Source organism: Ornithorhynchus anatinus, chromosome X2 (genome assembly GCF_004115215.2).
Source record: "Ornithorhynchus anatinus isolate Pmale09 chromosome X2, mOrnAna1.pri.v4, whole genome shotgun sequence".
NCBI classification, from domain to species: Eukaryota; Metazoa; Chordata; class Mammalia; order Monotremata; family Ornithorhynchidae; genus Ornithorhynchus; species Ornithorhynchus anatinus.
In genome coordinates, this window is record NC_041750.1 from 25,290,052 (window position 1) to 25,310,792 (window position 20,741).

The window sequence follows — 20,741 nt, forward strand, 5'->3', positions numbered from 1 at the left end:
ATGGGGTAACTGAGGCCCAGAGAAGTGAAGTGACTTGCCCACAGTCACACAGCTGACAAGTGGCAGAGCTGGGATTCGAACTCATGACCTCTGACTCCAAAGCCCGTGCTCTTTCCACTGAGCCATGCTGCTTCTCTAATCCCCATTTTGCAGATGCAATCCCCGTTTTACAGATGAGGTAACTGAGGCACGGAGATGTGAAGTGATTTGCCCAACGTTGCACAGCAGATAAGTGGAAGCGCTGGAATTAAAATCCTTGACCTTCTGACTCTCTGGTCCGTTCTCTATCCACTACACTTTGAGAATGGGCCTGGGAGTCAGAGGATCTGGGTTCTAATCCCAGCTCTGCCACTTGTCTGCTGGTGACCTCGGGCAAATCACTTTACTCTTCTGTGAGTCAGTTATCTCCTCTGTAAAATGGGGATTAAGACTGTGAGCCTCATGTGGGACAGGCACTGTATCCAATCTGATTAGCTTGTATTTACCCCAGCGCTTAGTATAATGCAGGGCACAGAATAAGTGCTAACAAATACCATTAAAAAAAAATTGGTAGGCATGTTCCCAAACCACAAGGAGCTCAGTTTAGAGGGGGAGATGGATATTAATATAAATAGATGTAACGTGCCTTCCTCTTCTTCCTGTTCCAGGCAGAAATGGTCCACAGCGCTTTCGAAGCCCAGCGAGCTTTCCTCCTGTTAGCATCCCAATACCAGCAGCCCCAAGAGGTAAGAAAAGATGCTAAGGGTCCTCTTAGAAACGACAGAACCTGCCTTTTAGAGAAATAACGGGAAACTGAAGCAGAGCTGTTTACCTTGGACGGATTTCACCCTTTGTGGAGTTTTTACTGACTGATAAGGTGTCCGCAAATGCCGAATTTTTTTTTTAATGCGGCTGTTCTATCAGGATCATCTGAGGTTCCGAGCTACAATAATTCCATCTCCAAATTTATCTCATGCTTTGTAAACACTCTGGCCCGCTTGTCCCATTGCGGAGAATGCTTTGTGGGGGAAATGTCTGCGTGGCTTTTTAGGGCTTCCAAGGGAACAGCTCTTAAATTCCTGTTTACACAGAAGTGAGTCGTGCCCCAAGCCAGGCTTCTGGTATAGGCAATCGATCATACCTCCTGCAGGCTTATTTGGGATATCATGCCCTTTTATTGGTGGGGGGAACTGCTTTCCTTTTCATACCTTCATTTCCTCTTCTCCTATTTCCTTCTGCGTCACCCTTGTCCTTGAATCTGCTCTCTTTATTCTCTCCTCCCTCAGCCCCACGGCACTTAGGTACATACCCATAATTTGTTTTTATTTATATTGATGCCTGTCTCCTCCTCATCTACAAAGTGGGGATAAGCCTGTGAGCCTCATGTGGGACAGGCACTGTATCCAAATTGATTAGTTTGTATTTATCCTAGTGCTTAGTACAGTGCCCGGCACGCAGTAAGCGCTTACCAAATACCGTTTTAAAAAAATGAGCTTTCCATCTTGTCCAGTCCCCTGATGGGGTGGTCTTGGGTGGTACCTCCCTCCCCTCCAGCCCACCTGCCAATGACTCCCCCTAACTAGATCTGCTTGGCTTAGAGGAGCAGATGGCAAGCATGAAAGCAGGTGGTGACTATGCAGCTGTTATCCTGGAACAACAGCCTGCCCTTTATCCCGCATCCTCTTTCCGAAGCTGCTAGTACTGGGGCGTGAGGGGGAATCTGGTGAAAATGGAATATATGCACATGCAGATTCTGATTAATCCCCCTACCTTGGGGGATATATTATTTCACCCTGGCTCTGTCCTGTCATGCCCCAAGGCTGGCCACGTGAAGCTTTTTTAAAAAAAAAAAAAAAAATGATATTTGTTAAGCACTTGTTATGTGCCAGGCACTCTACTAAGCTTTGGGGTTAGATACAAAATCATCAGGTTGGATACAGTCCCTGTCCCACATAGGGCTCACAATCTTAATCCCCATTTTACAGATGAGGTAACAGGTTCAGAGAAGTGAAGTGACTCACCCAAGATCACACAGCAGGCAAATGGCAGAATCGGGAGTCCTTTGACTCCCAGGCCTGGGCTTTTTCCACTAGGCCACACTGCATTTCAAATTGTTTATGATCTAGCAGAGAGACAGATGCTAAAATAAATTACAGGTAGGGGAAGCACCTGAGTAATAGGAAACATAGTCTCCCAAGAGATTAGTTCTCAGTATTCTGCACATAGTAAGTGCTCAATAAATATGATTGATTAAGTGTTGGGGTGAAGAGGAAGAGGGGAAGGGGTGGGTGAGAGAGGAGAGTGAGATGGGGTATCTGCAGGTGTGTTGAGGGTTATACAATGACCTGTAAAGGTAACCATCCTGGAAAGAGTGGATGAGGTTTAGAGAGAAAGGCAGGTCCATAGCAGTTGTTTTCCTCCTGAATTAAAAAAGTGTGGGGTCCTAAATGGGTTAATTTAGAAGTTAGTTGTGGAGAAGTTTGCAGGATCTCCCTCCCACAACCTCATGGGAAATGTGGCTCTCTCTCCACTCCCTGCTCCCTGCACTTCCTGAATCACTGAGGTGTTTCTCCTTTCCCCCACTTTCTCACTGTACTCCTGTGGCTTCTCTCCTGGGATTTCCTCCCGTGTCTATGGCATTTCTGTCTGACATCCTCGTCCTCTTTCCGCTTCCCTCACCCTGAACCCTGCTAGGCCTATTTCCCCAACTCCCAGCAAGGAAGGGCAAGTCCCCGGCCAGAGAAGCTGGTTGGGGTTCTGCTGGGTTGTCTCGCACCCAAACAGAGGTCAAACTGCCAGGGAACCCAAAACAAGTGACAGAAATCCCCACAGGGAGTCACCACTGAAGGATAATCTTGGGCCTAATCCCCAAGCACTTAGTATAGTACTTAGCACCCAGTAAGCACTCACTAGATGCCACTGATTGATTGAGAAAGGTTATGGTTTGCTATTAGCAAAGATTTCTGGCAAGACATAATGTATAAAGGTTAACCCCTATACATTTGTGCACACCTGCAAAATGGGGATTCATTACCTGTTCTCCCTCTTACCACATTGCTTAGTACAGGGCTTGGCATATAGAAAGCACTTAATTATCATTACTATTATTATTACTAGAAATAAAATTTTCTATTTTCCATCAGTCCGCCTAAGTCCAAAAAACAATTTATACTGACAGCTGTATACCCCAGTAACTTCTGCCTTTGCAGAGTATAAAAGCCGGAACATGTAGAGATGAGGCGAGGATCTGTGAGATGACATTCAGGTTGACTTGTTTTTCTGGCCTAAGGCTACAAAGCCAGTGTTGAAATCCAACAGGAAATCCAACCATCAGTTTATCTGACTATCCAGTGAGAGTGGGAAATACAAAAGTTAAGATGACAGCGTATCTGTGAATGGGAGAGAATAGAGCGCGATGCCGTAATTCTGCAGTCTAGACTCGTTGTTTTAGCAATAGAAAGCTGTGATTGAATTGTGATTAAGGCACAGTCACTTTGTGCAACTATTCAAACAGCACTGTGGAGTTTGAGTGGATTTACTAAATTCCTGTCAAGTCAGAGTGTCCCTGGACAACCTTTTTTTTTAAAGTAAAACAAAAAAAAGAAAAAAGTGAGGGGCATTGGCTCACTTCTCTTTGCACAAGACATGACTTGGGTAATGAGTGATCGCTAGGGGAAGTGTAATGTCTGTTAAACTTAAGGAACTTCCCAATAAAATGCTAAAGAAAGATTCCTCCCTGTCTTTTGCATTGTTTTGTGACTACCTGTCAAAGTTGCCAGCTAGAATGGTGATGGATGCTACTCAGATAGAGAACACTTGCAAATGGACATCTTTCTCGTCTTCATCTGTCCTAATGTTGGGGTCACTTTGTATTTTTTTTAAGCTAAGGAACATTTATCATTGACCCCAGTATTTTTTTGTTAACTGCGATAAATCTGACCTCAGCAGTTCCAAGGTGCTGGAAGAATAAGAGGTCTTGTTTTTAGAAAATGACTAGAAATTAATGAAAGAGAAAAGTCTGCTCCCTAAGGCCCCCGACTCATTTAAGGTTATGACCTTTAAAAATTGGAGTTTGGCTACAACTCACTCCGTGCTAATAAGTTCAGCATTTTCCTGCTCGGAGGGCTTTCTCCCCCTCCCCCGGAGCCTCTATCATCTGAACAACTTGTATATGTGAAAAGAACAGGAGAGGAGAAGGTAATTGCCAGCTGGCAGAGGAGTGATTCTGCATCCGCTGTAATAAATTACTTAGCAGAGTGCACGATCTGTTACTCTTTATGGTCATGTTCTATATTTATATGTGCTGTGGGAAGGATCACATGACCAAACCATCATTTGATATTAGTGTTTACGGTGACCCACTAGTGGCTAATGGATTCAGATTCTCGGGACAACACCCTTCTTGATATTAGTGTTTCTGGTGATCCACTAGTGGCTAATGAACTCAGGGACTGTGTCCAACCTGATTATCTTGTATCTGCCCCAGCGCTTAGAACAGTGCTTGACACAGAACTTCGGAGTCAGAGATCATGAGTTCGACTCCCGGCTCTGCCACTTGTCAGCTGTGTGACTGTGGGCAAGTCACTTAACTTCTCTGTGCCTCAGTTCCCTCATCTGTAAAATGGGGATTAACTGTGAGCCTCACGTGGGACAACCTGATTACCCTGTATCTCCCCCAGCGCTTAGAACAGTGCTCGGCACATAGTAAGCGCTTAACAAATGCCAACATTATTATTATTACAGAGGAAGCACTTAACAAATGTCATCATTATTCTTATTATTTTTCAGTCAATCGTATTCAAGCTCTTACTGTGTGCAGAGCACCGTACTAAACGCTTAGCACTGTTCGCCCCAGTTTTTCAGTATGCCTCCACATCCAGCTTCCAAATTCCTTAGAGGCTTCTCCACACTCCCCCTCTGCCTGTGTTCATTTTCTTTTCCTTGAACATGGCAACTCTCTCCTGGTCCCACTCCCGAGGCAACTGAATTCCCTAATTTACACCATTAGGGCAAGCCAAGTGGGAATGCCTATTTTCTGGCCTCTGGGAAATAGGCTGGGGCTCTGATAGGTGGTGTTTGTTAAGCAGTATTGTGTGTCAAGCACTGTACTAAGCACTGAGACAGATTTGAGACAATTAGTTCAAACACAGTCCCTGTCCTATAAGGAGCTTTCGGTCTTAGAAGGGAGAAAATTCATCCATTCATTCCTTCAGTAGTATTTATTGAGCACTTACTGAGTGCAGAGCAGTATATTAAGCACTTAAGGCTTCTAATCCCATTTTATAGGTGATGAACTGAGGGGCCAGGAAGTGAAGTGACTTGCTTCATGGAGCAGGAAAGTGGCAGAAGTGGGATTAGAACCCAGGTTCTCTCACACCCAGGCCCTGGTTTGGATGGACACATTTACCCCGATGCTTTCTCCACATTCTCATAAAAGAGGGCAACTGATTGCCGGCTTCTCAACTCTAAGCTCATTATGGGCAGGGGATGGGTCCGCTAAATCCGTTTTATTGTACTTTCCCAAACAATTAGTACAGCGCTCTGCACATAGTAAGCACTCAATAAACACAATTGATGGATTAATTCTGGCCTCCCTGACTGGAGGGGAAAATTCCTCGGGCAGGCCAAGAGAAAGGACCTGTCTCCCCCTCTAGACTCGAAGCTCCTTGTGGGCAGGAAATGTGTTCATTGTTGTGCTCTCCCAAGCACTTAGTACGATGTTCTGCACACGGTAAGTGCTCAATAAATACGATTGACTGACTTTCTGACTCCATATCTGCACAACCTCACTGGATTCTTAGGATCACACTAATATTCTCCAGCTATTTTCAACCCTCGCTGTGAAAGTTCAAGATGAGAGGAAGGACGTAAAACCTTGAAAGGACAGGAGAAAGTTGTTGGCACTGAATGAAAGCCAGATGGTTTGTTTGTATTGGGCTAGTCACAGATCGTCTACATACAATTGCAAACCCCAGCAAAAATGAGATTTCCCAATCTTTATGGGGTTTTAGTCCCATAACCGATTAAATATTTTTTTAAAAAAAGGCATCTTGCAGAATGCACTGCCTTCTCAGTCTTTATTGCTGTTGTTGGGAGGTTGTAGATAAAGAAGGATGACTTTAAATCTATTTAATGCCTGCCTGCTCTGCTCCTAATATTTCAGCTGCCCTGGCTTCTCTCAAAACGGCATTTATACTAAAATACCACGGCCTGGCAAGTTGAGGGATGAGAAGCACTTTTGAGTAGCCTGGCTGAAATCAGAATTTTGGCTCTCCTGGAGAATGCTGTGGGGGGGATTTTGGACTGTGGGTTAAATTGAGTGTCACTTGTTCCAGATGGAGGGAGATGTTTATGTTTTAAACATTGGGAGGCAGCTAGTTGAGTGGATGAAACATGGGTCTGGAAATCCAAAGACCTGAGTTCTAATCTTAGCTCCGCTCCCGGTTTATTTGGGGACCATGATGAGTCACTGAAGCTCTCTGGACCTCAGTTTCCTCTTCTGTATAATGGGGATAAGATAGATTGTGAGTCTTGTATGGGATAGGGTTGTGTCCAGTGTGTTAACCTAGTATCTGCCCCTCAGCTTAGCACATAGTAGGTGCTTAATCGATGCCATTTTCATCATTTTATTATTATTATTATTATGTCCATGAGGACCGTGTTAGCCATGACTCTGTCCTACCAGCATTTATCACGTCTCTTGTCGCTGTTCTTCCAGAATGATGTGGCAACACTTCTCAAACCAATCTCAGAAAAGATCCACGACATCCAGACCTTCAGAGAGAGAAACCGTGGAAGTCAAATGTTCAATCACTTGTCGGCTGTCAGCGAAAGCATCCCTGCCCTAGGGTGGATAACCGTGGTGAGTCCGAGCCACAACGGATGGCCCCAGTTGGAAGCCCCTTGTGTCGGAGATTTCAGTTGCTCCTTTTCGCTCCTACCACTATCCCTTCAGTCAGTCGTAAAGCTGGAGGCCCATCTCTGAATTCTTTGGCGAAATAATCCCTGCTTCGGTGATGGGCTGCGCTTTTGATGTAGTTCTCAGCAAGTTTTTACATAACCTTTTTTTTCTCCCTTACATTCCCCACTGGCACTGCTTTATCTCTTCCTTTGGCTCTCTTTTGTTTCATGTTATTTTTTTTTCCTTCTGTCCATGTGGGCTGGTCCTGTTCTCTCAGTCCCCCAAACCAGGTCCTTATGTCAAGGAGATGAATGATGCGGCTACCTTCTACACTAACAGGGTTTTAAAGGACTACAAGCACAGGTATGTTTGTGATATTTTACGGTCTGCATAGGTTGAAGTTGATAGTAGCTTCGCTCTTGTAGTCAGAATAACTGTACAGTTATTCATTAGGTTGCAATTTCAATCAACTTGAAATGAGCCATGATCGCTCGTAGATGGGCCTGGGACTTCTCTAAACTCTAAGGAATTGGTAGATAGCTACAGTAGCTCAAACAGTGTTGTTCACTACCGGTTTTTTCTTCTGGTATTTATTAAGTGCTTACTATTTGCCAGGCACTGTACTAAGTGTTGAGACTATTCTGCCTCAGCCTCCTTGAAACTTGCGAGCTGGGCTAGGCTTGACTACCCTGGAAATCTATTCTTTTTTTAAAAAAAAAGTTTGAATGTGACTCCGTTCCTGGAGAACAAGATCATTTCTACCAACTGTATTAACCCCAGTGCTTAGTACAGTGCTTTGCTCACTGTAAGTGCTCAATAATATCACAGATTGATAGATTGACTCATTTCAGACATTGTACCAACCTTGATTCTGATCATAACTGCTTACTTCATTGTATTCTCCAAGCATTTAATACAGTGCTCTGCATACAGTAGGCACTCAGCAAATACTATTGATTGATTCTCAGTGATTGAAATGATGTAATTATCTTGTCCTTACCCCGATGTTTACTACAGCTCAATAGACGCCATGACTATTATCTGTTTGCAAGGTCAGGGCCACGGGAAAGGGGGAGGGGGTTTCTGAGGAGTAATTGTTGGGATCTTTGGGATTTGGGGGGGTGCCCAGCTGCCTTCACTAGTTCTGCTGCCATTTTCCCCATCACTGTCTGAGCATCAAGGCTCCACCTCTCCCATTCTACCACTTCCGCCTCTGTTCACTGACTTGCTGGGGGCGAGGAACAGAGAGAATGTTCATACCAGAACTTACACCGGCCACAAGGGCCAATGTTTTTGGATTTTGCCAGGACATGGTTCCAACCTCCTGGGCCTCGCCTATCTTGCTTTTTGTTGTTGTTTTTATGGTATTTATTAAGTGTTCACTAGGTGTCAAGCGCTGTTCTAAGCGTTGGGATAGGTACAAGTTAATTAGGTTGGACACAGTCTCTGTCAACGTGGGGCTCACAATCTAAGTTCCCTCTCTTTCTCCTTGCATCTTCCTTTTATTACTTGTCTTTTTTCCATTGGCCAACAAGGAGGTCCAGTTGAGCCCTCTTTCTGTCTGCTGCTGGTGGGAGCCTGTGCTGCTTATCTCTCCAATGTCACGCAAAGACCAGTTTAAAACCGGCCACGGGGCCCGGGCGGCAGGAATCACTGCCATTTAGGAGCGGAGGAAGACGTTGGCTTCCATCAGCATCTCCTATATACACATCTTCTTATGTGTTTTTCTTTCCAAAGTGATCTGCGCCATGTTGATTGGGTGAAGTCGTATTTGAACATCTGGACTGAGCTTCAAGCATACATCAAGGAGCATCACACCACAGGCTTGGTCTGGAGCAAAACTGTGAGTACCGTGGCCGGTTAATCAATCAATAGTGTCTACTGAGTGCCTACTCTATGCAAAGCACTGCACCAACCACTTGGAAGACTCCAACAGATCCCTCACTGATCAGTTATTCGGTCGGATTTACTGAGCACTTATTGTGTGCAGAGCACTGTTCTCAGCGTTTAGGAAAATATAGTTTAACAGTTGGTAGGCCCGTTCCCTGCCAGCAGTTAGCTTACCTTGCCTTCAAGGAGCTTACGTTCTAAAAGGGAAGGTAGGCGCTAAAGGTATTTATGGACAGAAAGCAGAAGGAAAAGGGGATAAGAATGAATGGTTCAGTAATAGAGTGTGTAAGATAGGTACAGGAATGCTGTAGAAGGCTGTGAGTATCCCAGTATTTAGGTGGCAGTTTAGGGGACATAACCTGAGGAGATTAGAGAGGTTGGTTCAGTGCTCTGCACACAGTAAGCGCTCAATAAATATGACCGACTGATTAGTTTAATATGTCACCTAACTCGCGACCTCTTGGAGGGGTTAAGTGTTGGAACTGCCTCTCGTCCTTTACATTAAATCGGCAGCTGCCCCAAGCAACTGCTGCTGCTTGTCGCTGCTGAAATGTAACACTTTCTGAATGATCTCTCAGAATGTTGACGGGACATGGGTGGGTGTGTGCACACATACATAAGTGAGCTGGCAAAGTGGACAAACAGCTGGAGGATAATCGAGAGGAATGTCTCCTAAACTTGCCAGCTGTGTGACTTTGGGCAAGTCACTTAACTTCTCGGTGCCTCAGTTCCCTCATCTGTAAAATGGGGATTAAGACTGTGAGCCCCACGTGGGACAACCTGATTCCCCTGTGTCTACCCCAGCGCTTAGAACAGTGCTCGGCACATAGTAAGCGCTTAACAAATACCAACATTATTATTAAACGTTTAGACTTGCTGAAATCTTAGTCTTCTCCCCTTCCCTTTCAGCCAGAGAACATAAGATAGCTATCAATCAGGGGTATTTATTGAGCACTTAACATGTGCAGAGCACCGTACTAAGATCTAGGGGGAGGGCAATACAATACAGTTGATAGAAATCCTTGCCATCGTGGAGCTTGAGAGGTAACGTGACCTAGTGGAGAGAACCTGAGAGTAAGAAAGACTTGGGTTCTAATTCTGACTCCTCCACTAGTCAGCTGTATTCCCTTGGGTTTAACTTCTCTGTGCCTCAGTTACGTCATCTGTAAAATTAAGACGGTGGGACATGGACTGTGTCCAACCTGATTAGCTTAAATCTACCCCATTGCTTAATACGGTACCTGGCACAAAGTAAGTGCTTAATTAATACCATTTTTTTAAAAAAAGAACTTAATCTTGTTGAGGGAGACAGACATTAAAAGAAATTACAGGTAGGGGAAATGTCAGAGTGTAAAGATATGGACTGGGGTGTTAGGGATGGGGAAAATAACGCATTGGAAAATGCAATTTTCTTCTTTTGTAGGAGCTTATTCGTAATATCCACTTTCCTTCTTCCTAACTGAAAGTTATTTCCCTCTCTGGATTCCCCACTAGATTAACTCCTTGAAAGGGACCATGTCTGCTTAATCTGTTATACTCTCCCAAGCGTTTATTCAGTGCTCTGTACTCAGTGGGTGCTCAATAAATACTGTTGATTGATTGACAGCAGTTTACAAAATTCTATTCCCTAGCAATATTAGTTTAAATGTGAGACTTAACCAGGGTCACACAGACGGCCCAAAGACTTCATGGCCTAGTGGAAAGAGCCCGGGCCTGGAAGACAGGATCTGGGTTCAAATCCCATCTTTGCCACCTACCTGCTTTGTGACCCTGGGCAAGTCACTTAACGTGCCATTTAATGATGGTATTTTTTTAAGCGCTTACTATGTGCCAAGCACTGTTCTAAGCACTGGAGTAGATACAAGGTAAACAGGTTGTCCCACGTGGGGCTCACAGTCTTAATCCCCATTTTACAGCTGAGGTCACTAAGGCACAGAGAAGTAAAGTGTCTTGCTCAAGGTCACACAGCCGACATGTGGCGAGCTGGGATTAGAACCCAGCTCCTCCTGACTCCCAGGCACATGCCCTCTCCACTAACTGCCCACTGATTAAGCTGCCCACCCGCTGCTTAATCGTGGCAGTGTCCGCAGTCCTGTTCATGATTAAATATGAAAGGGAAGAGAGATGAGTGGTTCAGAACAAAGAGCCATGATATTTTTGAGTTCATCAGGCTGGCCTTGTGAATATCGGACGGCTCTAAATATTTTAAAAATGAGCATCATCATGCTTAGTGATTGACAGCTAGTGCCCAGCAGCAGAGGGCAGGGCGGGTAAGGATATCTGAAAATTCTGAAACTATAATAACCTAATGACATGTTCCAGTAAGTGCATTATTTGCAATGGGATTAAAATACCCCTTGGCCAAGTCTTAATTTGGGTGAAAAAAGGTTCTTTGCCTTCAACTTGTTTTCCTGATTTATTTGGAAAATAGCCTTGAGTCTATGCTTAACTTTGATTATGGAAAACCAGAACCTTCAACTAAGCAAAAGGCTGCAGAGAAAATAGTTTTGTGAGAAGAGAATGAAGGGGACATTGCTCCAAAAGGTTTGGGGAAAATCCTTGTTTGCTCTTCTATTTTTCTCTCTCCTGAGAGGAGTGAAGATGAGCTGAATTCTTACAATCCAAGATCAGAGCTGGGAATTTGGTGATAGTCAGTGAGGCACTTTAGTACTCTAAGAAGAGAGGTGGTGATTGAAATAACCTTGATTTTTTAATTGGGCCTTTAAGAATGGTAAGTGTTTTAGTCAAAGCTGGCTCTCCTGCCTGGAAATGAGAAGCAGCATGGCCTGGAAGTCAGCAGGATCTGGGTTTTAATCCCGGTTCCATCGTTTGTCTGCTCTGTGACCTCGGGCAAGTCACTTCTCTTGTCTATGCCTCAGTTCCCTCATCTGTAAAATGGGGATTAAGACTGTGAGCCCCACATTGGGACTGTCCCCAATCTGATTAATGTGTAACTACCCCAGCGCTTAGGATACTGCCTGGCACATAGTAAGCGCTTAACAAATATCATTTAAAAAACTGATCATAGCACATTAAATCCAGAACAGGTGACCTCCACCCCAATGTTTAGGGAAAGTTTTGGAGATTGAGAGTTACACACAAAGTCTGACTGGGAAATAGAAACGGGGAGGGGGGGAAGCCAAAAAAAAAGTCACAAAAGGAGCAGCCTGTGTGTATCAGCTGTTTCTTCTTGTAACTTATATCTCTGGGCACTTTGAATTTTCAGAGACAGGTGGCTTAAAATGTTATAGGCAGTAGGGCTGCCATTAAGCTACTCTTACAGAAAAGACACCTTAACAAAAGACTAATGTCTGTGTCATTACCCACCTGTTCCCTGAGCCTGTTATAACACAGTTCCAGTCTCCTGCGGTTATTTTCTCTTATGTCCCTATACCCCTCCACTCTTCCTCAGTCTCCCTCCATCTCAGCCTTCCCTGTCTCCATCTCCCACTTTCTCAATCTCCCCTGATCTCAGTCTCCGCCTTGGGTTCATTCTATCTTGGGCTCATTCTGCCTCAGATTCTTTTTTAGGTGTTATTTTGACTCCGTGGTGATGATATAAAGGGTGAGAGTTGTATCTTTGTATTTGCATATGAATTTTCCTAATGGATTCCTTTCAAACAATATCTTATAGCCCCTGACACAGCTTAGAAAGATGGCTATGTTCCCTCTTAAGAGGTGGGGGGTGTGTGTGTAAGAATGTATTTGGAATTGTTTCTCAATTTTGGGGCCCAGAAAAATTAAATTCTCTGTTATCTTGAGTGGGAACAGACCTCTTGCTTTAATGTTTTCTTCTTAGGAACTTGGTTAGCAGTACAGTTGGGTTTTTTTAAACTAATTAAACTATCATTTGTAAAAGACCTTCAATAATTTTAGACCATGATCACTGATTAGTATTTGGCAAGTATATTTTTTGTGGGGAGGAGATGCATTAAAGGTTTTGACCTAGGGTTAGAGTATGATCACAAGCTTTGCCAGCCTGCAGAATCTGAACTTTTGGGCAAAATTCCTCCATTCAAGTTGGGGCCAAATCTCCACATCATTTGCAGCAGAATCCAGAGAAAGAAGGCAGATCCCTTTTCTCTCTTCGTCCTCTTATGCTGACCTGTGGCCCACTCTAGGTATCAATGGGGCGTTTCCTGAGCTCTTATTGTGTGCAGAGCTTTGTAGTAAGCACTTGGGAGAGAACCATATAACAGAGTTAGTAGACACATGCCCTGCCCACAAGGAGCTTGCAGTCTAAAAGGTATCATTTGTGATAGGTCCTAGGTCTTTGCACAGTGCTGGGCAAATCACTAAACTTCTCTATGTCTCAGTTTCCTTGACTGTAAAATGTGGATTCAATCCTTGTTCTCCCTCCTATTTAGACTGTGAGCTCCTTGTCCGATAGGGACTGTGACACATAGACCTAATTAAATTGTACCTACCCCAGCGTTTAGAACAGTGTTTGAAATATAGTAAGCACTTTAATAAATATCTTTTAAAAACTTTTTTTGAAGTGCTTGATGTCTGCTAACTAGTTATCATCATCAGCTTCATAATTGTGGTATTTAAGTGCCTACGATGTACCAAGCATCGTACTAAGTGCTGGGGTAGATATAAGACAGTTGTCTGACACAGTCCCTATCCCACATGGGGCTCACAGTCTGGAGGGGAGAGGAAACAGATGTCGAATCCCCATTTTACCATAATTTATTTTTATGTCTATCTCCCCATCTAGATTGTAAGCTCCTTGTGGGCAGGGAACATGTCTACCAACTCTGTTGTACTGTACTCTCCCAAAAGCTTAGTTCAGTGCTCTGTACACAGTAAGTGCTTGATCAATACCATATGGGAAAAGAACTGGGTCAGACCTGATTATCTTGTATCTACCCCAGTGCTTAGAACAGTGCTTGACATAGACTAAACGCTTAACAGATACCACTGAAAAAAGCATCTTCATTATGAGAATTTGAATTGTTCCAGTATTTCCTCATGCTCCCCCAAAACACCTCTGAATTGATGGAACTGACTCCTTTTGCCTTGAGAATCTGTATTGGACTCTATTTTTTCAGAACCCGAGCAGAGATTCCAAGTGTCTGGATGTCTCCAACCATTCTTAACATCCACAAGTCAAAGAAATCCTTCTTAGCCGAAAGCAACTGTGACACTAATAAAGAAGATACAAAGTGCTGGGGTAAAAAAGTTCAGGGAGGAGTTATAGAGACAGTCCCTGGCCCCCTAGGAGCTCACAGTTTAAGAGTAAGGGCAACAAACATGTCGGAAAGATGAAGACGTCAAAATATCAGACAAGGATGACCTTTCGTTAGAGCTGCTTAATGCAAACTGTGTTCAATGTGTTCTCTCTCTCTCTCGCTCTCTCCCCCTTCATCTCTCTGTTCTTCAGGGTCCAGTTGCATCACTGGCCTCCGCTTTATCGACCCTCACTGGTGGGCCAGGCCTTCCTCCTCCTCCTCCTCCACCTCCAGGACCACCTCCCCTGTTCGAGAGTGAAAATGGAAGAGATCAGTCCTCTCCATCCCGCTCTGCGCTGTTTGCTCAGCTCAACCAAGGAGAAGCAATCACTAGAGGTGAGAGAACAGAGACAGTAATCCCTGGGTGGGGGGCGGCAAGAACTTGGAGTTTCACACCTGCTCCCCAGTCCCAGGGGGTGAAAGAAAACAGCTCATTCTCCCCAATCCCCAGCCCCCACTGAGGATGCAAGAAAGATCATTCAGTATCTATGAGACGATGGGGCCAGTGGGCCAATGGGGTACTTTGAATTTTTCCACTCCATGTGCTGGGCAACTGTTGAACCCCTCATGCCCCATACCCCAACCCTGTGGAATTCCCCTAGCACCATTATTATTCCTTTCAGTGGGCAAGTCTTCATTAGTGGCTGTTCCCCAAATCTAGGACCCAGAAACCTTTGCCGCAGGATTCATTCCCATGACCAAACTTTATGGGGAAAACGTTAAAGTCTCCGTGTATCTATTGCAGTTTATATCTATTGCAGTTTAATAATGGTGTTAAGCATTTACTTTGGGTTACACACTGTTCTAAGTGCTGGGATAGATATAAGCCAGTCAGGATGGACACAGTCCCTGTCCCACATGGGGCTCACAGCTTCATCACCATTTTACAGATGAGGTAACTGAGGCCCACAGAAGTGAAGTAACTCTCCCAAGCACATAGTAATTGCTCAGTAAATGTGATTGACTGACCGTAGAGTGGCAGGATTTTGGGGGGGGGGGAATTATTCAGTGAGCATATCCCGGTTTAGTAGTACACCCACACCGACCTTTCTGCTCTGACCTGAAGATTGCTGAAGGCTAAAAAGCACATTTTTAGTGCTTCGTTTTCCAAGATAGGTCCATAAATCTGGGAATCTTTTATACAGGAGGGATCACAGTTTAGAGGGGGAGACAGACATTAATAGAAATAAACTACATATATGTACATAAGTTTTATGGGACTTGTTTTCAATCATAGAAGATGCATTTATTCGAATGTGAGTCTCCCTGTAAGTCCCCCAAGCTGGGGGAGCCATCCTTCCCCCTCCTTCCCACGGGACCCGACGCCCCTGATTTTCTCTCTGATCTTTTAGGCCTCCGGCATGTCTCTGACGATCAGAAAACCCACAAGAATCCTAACCTGAGGGCTCAAGGACAAACCCTAACCCCCACAAAGAGTCACACTCCGAGCCCCACTAATCCCAAGCCTCCTCCTCAGCAGAACCATCCCCCTGTGTTGGAGCTGGAAGGCAAGAAATGGAGAGTGGTGAGTATCTCGAGGAAAGCTTTCTACCTGAGGTGGTGGTGCGGGTCAGGAAGGACTGACAGGGTGCTGGGGTAGGTATAGCCTAACGGGGTCAACCCCATAGCCAATCCTACCTCCAACTCTGAGTCTGAAAGTCCTAGCCAGGCTAGAGCAGAGGATCGTGGGAGTTGGGCAGGGGAGGAGCCGCAGACCGTACCAGGACAGGATCCCCCACCCCGGCCCTGGTTTAGTTAGTTTCCCCCGGTCCTCCCTTGACCCCGGACCAATACACCCAAGCTGTGCTTCAGGAATGGAGGGAGCAGAGGGCAAGTAGCCCGTCAGCCGTCATCAGCCACCAGGAGACAACTGGCTCAGTCCAACCTACAGCCTAGAAAAGGTAGGATTATGGGAGGATTGTTTCCAACGTCAACTGAGCCCAGGTCTCTACAGGGCCGAGTCCCTTCCCAGTCGTAAGCTCTTCTGTCAGCTCAGGAAATAGCTAGCAGGGTCTTGTTTAGAGAAGCAGTGAGGCCTAGTGAATAGAACACAGGCCCATGAGTCAGATGACTTGGGTTCCGATCCTGGCTTCACCACTTGTCTGCTGTGTGACCTTCAGCAAGTCACTTCATTACTCTGTGACTCAGTTACTTCATCTATAAATTGGAGACTAAGACTGTGAGCCCTACATGGTACATAGACTATGTCCAACTTGATAAACTTGTACTCCAGGGCTAAGTAGAGTGTCTGAAAAAAAGGAAGCACTTGAAAAATACCATAAAAAAGTCACTTCATTACTCTGTGACTCAGTAACTTAGTCGATAAATTGGAGACTAAGACTGTGAGCCCCACATGGGATACAGACTATGTCCAACATGATAAACCTGTACTCCAGGGCTAAGTATAGTGCCTGAAAAAAAGGAAGTACTTGAAAAATACCATAAAAAATCACTTCATGACTCTGTGACTCAGTTCATCTATAAATTGGAGACTAAGACTGTGAGCCCCACATGGACATAGACTATGTCCAACTTGATTAACTTGTACTCCAGGGCGAAGTAGAGTGCCTGAAAAAAAGGAAGGACTTGAAAAATACCATAAAAAAAAATTAGGAGGGGAATGCCAGGCTGTCTGAAAAAGTCCTTCACTTCCTAAATCTCAAAAATTTAGGTTCTTGGTGAGTCAGGTCTTGTCAGGGATTCTCCCCCAGCATGGAACCTCACCACCGTCTCAAACTCACTGTGGAGACTTTAATATTATTTATTGCAGGGTTGAGTGAAAGCTGCATAATGCACTGGGGAAAGGTACAAGGCTATTGATTCAGACACCCACCCTGGCTCGCAAGAGACTTTCAAACTAAATGGAGATAGGAAGGACAGGTATCAGATCGAAAAGAGCAAATAAACAAAGACAAATCCAGTAAGAACCACAGTTTGTTGTTATAGACCACTTGTAGCCGATCTTGATGGGAGAGGGTGGCATTAGTTATCCATGGTGTAGTGGATAGAACATGGGCCTGGAAGTCAGAAGGTCATGGGTTCTAATCCCAGCTTGTCTGCTCTGCAACCTTGGGCAAATCACATCACTTCGCTCTGCCTCAGTTCCCGCATCTGTAAAATGGGCATTGAGACCATGAGCTCCACATGGGACAGGGACTGAGTCCTTCCCGATTTGCTTGTATTCACCCCAGCGCTTAATACAGTGTCTGGCACATAGCGCATACCAAATACCTTATTATTATTATTATTATGAAATTATTAATAATAATAATCTTCCGGAAATTTTGGACTTGTCCTGCTTTCTTCCTTCTCCTTTCCTCTCCTAGCCACGAGAGGGCCCCTGCAGCTCTGGGAAAAGAATCAACGGGAATCCCGGCCTTGAGCTGGATCTCCATGCCAGTGTCGCTCCCTGCAGGACTGGCAGTGTCCCGTTTTGGAGTCAGGCTAAAATGATGTCGGCTTTTCTAAAAATGACAGTAATAACTGTGGTATTTGTTAAGCGTTTATTCTGTGTTCTAAGGACTGGGGAAGATAAAAGCTGATCAGGTTGGACACCGTCCCTGTTCCACACAGGGCTAGCAATCTAAGTCAGTGATGATAAGTCATTTGCCATAGTAATTTGCCTTAGTAATTTACAGGTGGGGAAGGAAATGTCTCTGGCAGAGAGACCACAGTGCCAAGGATCATGGGAACCTCTGCACCCTTTATTATCTGCACCCTCTGTTTATTTTCTTCTCAGGAATATCAAGAGGACAAAAACGACCTTGTGATCTCAGACACGGAGCTGAAGCAAGTGGCTTACATTTTCCAGTGCAATAAGTCGACCCTTCAACTGAAAGGAAAGATTAATTCCATCACAATTGGTAAGGTGGTGTGTGGTTTTGGATTCGATTTTGAGCTGGATTTCCCCCTCCCCAGCCCTGCACCCAGCTTCAGCTCTGCAATGGCTTATCTGAATGGCTCTGTGTTCCAGAAGGGACCCCCAACTCAGGAGATGAAATCTGGGGTGGGCTGACTCCAAGCCATGATTGGGAGTCTGGCTTTACAAAAAGCAGTGTGGTCTAATGATAGAGCATGGGCCTGGAGGTCAGAACTGATTCTCTTCCCCTCTTCAAAACCCTACTTAAAACTCACCTCCTCCAAGAGGCCTTCCCAGACTGAGCTCCTCTTCTCCCTCTACTCCCTCTGCCACCCCCCCTTTACCTCTCCGCAGCTAAACCCTCTTTTTCCCCTTTTCCCTCTGCTCCTCCACCTCTCCCTTCCCATCCCCACAGCACTGTACTCGTCCGCTCAGCTGTATATATTTCCATTACCCTATTTATTTTGTTAATGAATTGTACATCGCCTCAATTCTATTTAGTTGCCATCGGTTTTTACGAGATGTTCTTCCCCTTGACTCTATTTATTGCCATTGTTCTTATCTGTCCATCTCCCCCGATTAGACTGTAAACCCGTCAAACGGCAGGGACTGTCTCTATCTGTTGCAGACTTGTTCATCCCAAGCGCTTAGTACAGTGCTCTGCACATAGTAAGCGCTCAATAAATACTATTGAATGAATAAATGAATGAATGAATGAAAGACCTAGGTTCTAATCCTGGCTCCACCATTTGTCTGCTGTCTGACCTTGGGCAAGTCAATTAACTTTTCTGGGCCTCAGTTCCCTCAACTGGAAAATGGGGATTAAGACTGTGAGTCCCACATGGGACGTGGACTGTGTCCAACCTGATTGGTTTGTTTGTACCTGCCCCAGTGCTTAGTACAGTCCCTGGCACATAGATGCTTTAGCACATACTATTAAAAAAAAAAGTCTCATGGGCAAAATCTTGGAGACTGCTGTCCCGGTGTTGACGGTTTCACCGTCAGCATGGACAAGTCACCCATCTCCCCTGGGAAAGGTCAAAGGGCAGCTGGCTTGAAATGCCACTTAGCAATCCTGGGAAGCAGTGTGGCCTAGTGGATAGAACACAGACCTGGGAGTCAGAAGGATCAGAGTTCTAATCCAGACTCCGTCACTTGTCTGCTATGTGACTCTTAGCAAGTCACTTCATTTCTTAGTTACCTCATCTGTAAATTGGAGAAAAAAGACTGTGGCCCTGATGAGGGATTTGAACTGTTTTCAACCTGATCTGAATCTACCCCAGCACTTAGAACAGTACCTGGCACATAGTAAACGCTTAACAAATACCATTTAAAAAAAAAGACCCTATGTATGAGAACAAGGTGGGGGCAGAATCCCCACCTCCACCTCCACCACACACACCTCATAATTCATCGGACTTCCTTGCTTTGATTTCATGCATTCAATTGCATATTTTTTGTGTGTTTTTGTTTGCTTTCCTAGACAACTGCAAGAAGTTTGGCCTCGTGTTTGATAATGTTGTTGGCATTGTGGAAATCATCAATTGCAAGGATATTCAAATCCAGGTGAGCCCCAACCCCAGGGAGAAAGACGGACAGAGTTCCGTGTGAGCGGAAGGTAAAAATGTCCATCCTGCCAACTGTTGCTGATCGAAAACTTGATTCCCAGGATCTCGAGGCAGAAAAATCTCAGTTTTTCACCAGACTTTCATCTGCAGTTGTGAGGGAGGTCTCTCTTACATTATGGCACTGTCCCACAGTTCTCTTCTTCCTTCTTCCCAAGAGACTCAAACTGTCTTCAAGAACTCATTTATCATCACAGAGGATTTTTTTTTTTTTGGTAAAAATATTTTTAACTGAACCGGACTTGCGTAAGGAACACAGACCTGGGAGTTAGAGGACCTGGGTTCTAATCCCAGCTCTGCTACTTATCTGCTCTGAGACCCTGGGCAAGTCACATAATTTCTCTGGGCCTCTGTTCCCTCATCTGCGAAATGGGGATTCAGCACCTGTTCTCCCTTTTTCTTAGTCTATGAGTCCCATGCGGGACCTGTATCTACCCTAGTGCTTAGTATTTAATAAGCTCAGGGATAGATACTAGATCATCAGGTCCCACATGAGGCTCAGAGTCCAAGTAGGAGGAAGAACGGGCATTTTGCGCATGAGAGAACTGAGGCACAGAGAAGTGAAATGATTTGCCCAATGTCACATATCAGACAAGTGGTGGAACTGGGATTAGAACCCATGTCCTCTGAGGCCCAGAACCATGCTTTTTCCACTAGGCTTCCCTGCTTCTCACCTAAAGATATAGACATATGTGCTATGGTGGGGATTAAGTACCCAAAGGTTGAGGGGGTGAGGATGTACTGAGGTAGCAGTTGGTGAAGGGTTAAAGGGTGGGTAGACGGGTGATGAATCAGGGAAGACTTCCCAGAGAAGATGGGATTTCAGAAGGATGTTGAATATGGTGCGAGCAGTGGTCCATTACATCGAAAGCTCCTTGTGGTCAGGGATCATGTCTATTAGCTATTGTACTCTCCCAACTGCCTAATATAGTACTCTGCCCAGAGTAAGTGCTCAATAAATACTATTGATTGATTGAACTGATAAGGCTGTATTTATCAGCTACACATTAGCGTGGGAACTAAGTGTTTTTGGGGTTTTTTCTCCTCCAGGTTATGGGGAAAGTGCCAACGATTTCAATTAATAAAACAGAAGGCTGTCACATCTACCTCAGCGAAGAATCATTAGACTGTGAGTTTGTGAGCGCCAAGTCATCTGAAATGAACATACTTATCCCTCAGGATGGTGATTATGTAAGTGTATTTTCAAAAGGTGGCAAGGCTTTTCTTGCCTTCCCTCTTCGTCAATTGTATTT

The 20,741-nt window shown here is 44.8% G+C and overlaps 1 protein-coding gene across 4 annotated transcripts in view; it reads left to right on the forward strand.

Annotated features, from left to right (window-relative positions):
* Positions 1-20,741, forward strand: part of CAP2 (cyclase associated actin cytoskeleton regulatory protein 2) — a 73,702-nt gene that overhangs the window by 49,442 nt on the left and 3,519 nt on the right. For 3 of the 4 annotated variants that reach the window (XM_007666435.4, XM_039910536.1, XM_007666434.4), the window contains 9 exons: positions 648-725; positions 6,698-6,841; positions 7,158-7,243; positions 8,618-8,723; positions 14,157-14,340; positions 15,357-15,529; positions 17,744-17,867; positions 19,347-19,429; positions 20,539-20,679. In XM_007666435.4, the coding sequence (XP_007664625.2) occupies positions 648-725; positions 6,698-6,841; positions 7,158-7,243; positions 8,618-8,723; positions 14,157-14,340; positions 15,357-15,529; positions 17,744-17,867; positions 19,347-19,429; positions 20,539-20,679 (1,119 nt within the window). The remainder of the gene's footprint in view (positions 1-647; positions 726-6,697; positions 6,842-7,157; positions 7,244-8,617; positions 8,724-14,156; positions 14,341-15,356; positions 15,530-17,743; positions 17,868-19,346; positions 19,430-20,538; positions 20,680-20,741) is intronic. The other variant, XM_007666436.3, reaches the window with a different exon arrangement.